Raw genomic sequence first — 5,000 nt, 5'->3', positions numbered from 1 at the left:
TATATATATATACGTATATATATACGTATATATATATATATAGGGTGCAGCTGTGGCTCAGGAAGTAGAGCGGGTTATCCCTTTGGATAAAAGAGGTCGGTGGTTCGATCCCCGCCACCCCCAGTCCGCCTGTCTGTCGAAGTGTCCTTGGGCGAGACACTGAACGCCAAATTGCCCCCGTTGGCAGTGCCCACACTCTGTGCACTGCAGTAGCTTCCTGTCATCGCTGTGTGAATGTGTGTGTGAATGGGTGAATGTAGGCGTATTGTAAAGCGCTTTGGATAATAGCTATACAAACACAGTCTATTTAAAACCAGCTAAGAAACAGCAAAAAGATGCTGAGTGGCATGTTTGAACAGATCAGACAGACATGGGGTCTAGCCACAGGAGGGAGTCATGTCCATGTGTGTCATCAGTCATAGATACCCATCTACCCTTCCACCAATCCAACCTGTGTGTGTGTGTGTGTGTGTGTGTGTGTGTGTGTGTGTGTGTGTGTGTGTGTGTGTGTGTGTGTGTGTGTGTGAGCGAGCTGCGCTCCCAACAGTAGATAGGAGTCACTAACTCATTTGTATCCTATCCAGCCGTCAAGATTAAGAAACCCATCAAGACAAAGTTCCGTATGCCCGTCTTCAACTGGGTCGCTCTGAAACCCAACCAGATCAACGGGACCGTCTTCAACGAGATCGATGATGAGAGGATACTTGAGGTAAGATAAATACCAGTACCAGTGATTGATTCCTATTGTATTCTTCATTCATATTCTGTCCATTCTCATTCGCTGTCATCTTCCAGGACCTGAATGTAGACGAGTTTGAGGAGATGTTCAAGACGAAGGCCCAGGGCCCAGCCATCGATGTGACCATGAGCAAGCAGAAGGTCATCCAGAAGGGGCCTAGCAAGGTGACTCTGCTGGACTCCAACAGGGCCAAGAACATGGCCATCACACTGAGGAAAGTGGGCAAGACGCCCGAGGAGATCTCCAAGGCCATTCAATTGTAAGACCTTTCAAAATAAAAGCCCAGTCCTTCTAGTCACGTGTTTGCTTAACAAGTAGTGTGCTGAATTTTTGTTTGTGTGTACATGTTCATGTGGCTATAGTACATAATAATACAGATACAATTGAGATAAATGCGACCTGAAATTGATGTCAATATTTTAAAATATATTATTTTATACAGAACAAATTTTTAGGTCTCAAGATGATTGATAACTTTTCTAGTAACTCAAACTCATAATGCCCTCTCCTTTTTTTGTCATCATTCATTTTGTAAGATGAGGAGTACATTTGATCAAACAGTGCTTTAGGGTGAAAGTATTGATATGCTTGTATGTGGCTGTTTCCTCCCTGTGCTCAGGTTTGACCTGCGCACTCTGCCCGTGGACTTTGTGGAGTGTCTGATGCGCTTCCAGCCCACAGAGCACGAGGTGAAAGTCATGCGTCAGTATGAGAAGGAGCGCAAGCCGCTGGAGAGCCTGACGGACGAGGACCGCTTCATGATGCAGTTCAGTAAGATCGAGCGGCTCATGCAGAAGATGACCATCATGGCCTTCATCGGCAACTTCTCTGAGAGCGTGCAGATGCTCACGCCGGTGAGAGCCAGGATCCTTCTCTTGTTGTTGCTTCAAACAGACAAGTTGAAGGGCACTTGGAGAGCTCAGACCTCCTCCAAGGCCAATAGTCCACTATGCCAGTGGTCCCCAACCACCGGGCCGCGGACCGGTACCGGGCCGCGAGCCTGGTCCATTTTATTTTTATTTTTATTTATTTTTTATAAATAAACATAGGTTATAATATTATAGGCTGTGTGTGGTAGTTGAAACATAGTTTCAAGTTGACGTTTATTTATGTTTGTAGTTGAAACAAAAACATAAATACTGTAGGCTACATACAGTACAACACAAACGGCTGTTATTTACCCTTTGTCGCCACCTGGTGAGTAAATATATATGTAACTAAAACCATTAAAATTGACAACCGGTCCGCAACTTTTTTTCCCATGTATCTACCGGTCCTTGGCACAAGAAAGGTTGGGAACCCCTGCACTATGCTATATGCTAATGCTATATGCAACATGCTATATGCTCATGTTTTTATATGCTATATGTTTTTAGTCAGATTTGATCCACTCCAAAATGTAATGGGTTCTTCCTTGGCCCATGCTTCCATGAAGTTTCATGAAAATGGGAGGAGTAGCTTCTCTGTAATCCTGCTAACAGACAGACAGACAGACAGACAGACAGACAGACGAAAACATGACCACTTTGGCAGAAGTAATTAGGGAATGGATTCGAGGCTTTATGCGTTTCAAAGGGTTGAGACCCCAAGTGGGCGGGGCTGGATCCAAGTATCTCTCCACTGCATTCCAGGCTGAAGATCATTAGAGGAAGTCTTGCAATCCTAGATGCTGCTCTCATGTGACTCCTCCTGGTTTGTGGGTTTGATGATAGAAAGTGAAGATGCTTAGATGCTGCTCTCATGTGATTCCTCCTGGTTTGTGGGTTTGATGATAGAAAGTGAAGATGCTTAGATGCTGCTCTCATGTGATTCCTCCTGGTTTGTGGGTTTGATGATAGAAAGTGAAGATGCTTAGATGCTGCTCTCATGTGACTCCTCCTGGTTTGTGGGTTTGATGATAGAAAGTGAAGATGCTTAGATGCTGCTCTCATGTGATTCCTCCTGGTTTGTGGGTTTGATGATAGAAAGTGAAGATGCTTAGATGCTGCTCTCATGTGACTCCTCCTGGTTTGTGGGTTTGATGATAGAAAGTGAAGATGCTTAGATGCTGCTCTCATGTGATTCCTCCTGGTTTGTGGGTTTGATGATAGAAAGTGAAGATGCTTAGATGCTGCTCTCATGTGACTCCTCCTGGTTTGTGGGTTTGATGATAGAAAGTGAAGATGCTTAGATGCTGCTCTCATGTGAGTCCTCCTGGTTTGTGGGTTTGATGATAGAACGTGAAGATGCTTAGATGCTGCTCTCATGTGACTCCTGGTTTGTGGGTTTGATGATAGAAAGTGAAGATGCTTAGATGCTGCTCTCATGTGACTCCTGGTTTGTGGTACTTTGATGATAGAAAGTGAAGATGCTTAGATGCTGCTCTCATGTGACTCCTCCTGGTTTGTGGGTTTGATGATAGAAAGAGAAGATGCTTAGATGCTGCTCTCATGTGACTCCTCCTGGTTTGTGGGTTTGATGATAGAAAGAGACGATGCTTGACTGGATCTGACATTTCCTCTCTCTTCTCTTTTATTTCCCCACAGCAACTTCATGCCGTCATCGCAGCCTCTGTGTCCATCAAGTCATCACAGAAGCTAAAGAAAATCCTAGAGGTGCGCGTACCACTCTTTATGGATTACATGTCATGTGGAGTGAATGATCTTTATGGATTACATGTCATGTGGAGTGAATGCGTGAGCTCCATTTTGAGTCCGATGATGTTTTTTAATCTACAGATTATCTTGGCACTTGGAAATTACATGAACAGTAGCAAAAGAGGAGCGGTGTACGGTTTCAAGCTCCAAAGTTTAGACTTGGTAAGTTCCTGACTTTCAGCTCATTGCATTTTCTTCACCGAATTCTGCATCTCTTATCTGATCTTCTATCTTAAATTCCTCACAGCTGCTCGACACCAAGTCGACAGATCGTAAGTTGACGTTGCTACACTACATCGCCAACGTGGTGAAGGAGAAATACCAACAGGTTTCTCTCTTCTACAACGAGCTGCATTATGTGGAGAAAGCTGCAGCAGGTGAGTTTCTCCACTGTATTTCTTATAAGTACTATGTGTCAGTACAACTCAGAACTTTTCCATCTGTCTCAATTGCAACAGAAAGATTCTTGTATATTTATTTGATTGTACTTAGAGAGGGTGTTTCCCGGTGTCAGGGTAGTGCAGCAGTGGTAGATTCCCTGCCTACCAACATGAGCGTCCCCGTGTTACCTCCGGCTTGGTCGGGCGTCCATACAGGCACAATTGGCTGTGTGGGAAGCTGGATTAAAGGGTATTTGTAGCTGCACTAGCGCCTCCTCTGGTCGGGCAGGGTGCATGTTCTGGGGGGAGGGGAACTGGGGGGAATAGCGTGATCCTCCACGCGCTACGTCCTGCCGGTGAAAGTTCTCGGTGTCAAAAGAAGAAGGTGAAAATAAGCTTCTCATGTACACATGCATCGGAGGAAGCATGTGCTAGTCTACAACTCTCCCCAGATCGGCAGAGGGTTGATCATCGACCCGGACAGCAGGGGGAGCACCAGTACAATTGGGGAGAAAGGGTGGGGAAATCTGAAAAAAGAAGAAGAGAGAGATTCAGTTGTTTCTGATTCTATTCATTTTCCTTTGAAATGACTCCCCCGGCCGGCACGCCCTCTTGCTCTGTTCAAGCTTGTGCGTGTAGCTGTGTGTGTGTATCCGTACGTCTCATGGTGCACGTGTTTGTTGACAAGTGTCCCTGGAGAACGTGCTCCTGGACGTGAGGGAGCTGCAGCGAGGCATGGAGCTGACCAAGAGAGAGTACAGCATGCACGGCCACAACACCATGCTCAAAGACTTCATCACACACAACGAGGCCAAGCTGAAGAAGCTGCAGGACGACGCCAAGATCGCACAGGTGACCTCAGCACACGCAGCATTGTACTATTCTACTAAGGCGTCATCCTCGTCCTTAGGTCTGTGTTTATGCTAACAGTTAGCATTTGAATGTATTTGTTTGAATGTAACCCAAGGAAATACGCCGATTAATCTGATGAGATACAGTATCTTTATATGGAGTTGAAGATATCTTTGAATAACGCTACAGGATAATAAGGGGTTTGACTAGGGTGATGATACGGTGTGAAAATGATGCGTTTGTGTTTGAAAGGACGCCTTTGACGAGGCGGTGAAGTTCTTCGGGGAGAATTCCAAAACCACGCCGCCTTCCGTCTTCTTCCCCGTGTTTGTGCGATTCGTCAAGGCTTACAGGGTGAGCTGGATAATCATCACACACACTCTCTCTCTCTCT

The 5,000-nt window shown here is 45.5% G+C and overlaps 1 protein-coding gene across 1 annotated transcript in view; it reads left to right on the top strand.

Moving 5' to 3' along the window:
• The window catches only part of fmnl2a (formin-like 2a), a gene marked incomplete at its 5' end in the record, with an annotated part of 67,626 nt that overhangs the window by 54,603 nt on the left and 8,023 nt on the right, over positions 1 to 5,000 (top strand). Inside the window, 8 exons of the mRNA XM_083642240.1 lie at positions 585 to 709; positions 796 to 998; positions 1,359 to 1,593; positions 3,265 to 3,333; positions 3,457 to 3,537; positions 3,623 to 3,752; positions 4,444 to 4,607; positions 4,860 to 4,961. Coding sequence (XP_083498366.1) covers positions 585 to 709; positions 796 to 998; positions 1,359 to 1,593; positions 3,265 to 3,333; positions 3,457 to 3,537; positions 3,623 to 3,752; positions 4,444 to 4,607; positions 4,860 to 4,961 — 1,109 coding nt within the window. The remainder of the gene's footprint in view (positions 1 to 584; positions 710 to 795; positions 999 to 1,358; positions 1,594 to 3,264; positions 3,334 to 3,456; positions 3,538 to 3,622; positions 3,753 to 4,443; positions 4,608 to 4,859; positions 4,962 to 5,000) is intronic.

This window comes from Poromitra crassiceps (genome assembly GCF_964638095.1).
Source record: "Poromitra crassiceps genome assembly, chromosome: 8".
Classification (NCBI taxonomy): domain Eukaryota; kingdom Metazoa; phylum Chordata; class Actinopteri; order Beryciformes; family Melamphaidae; genus Poromitra; species Poromitra crassiceps.
The sequence above is the reverse complement of the archived record's forward strand: the minus strand, read 5'-3'. Positions and strand labels throughout refer to the sequence as shown.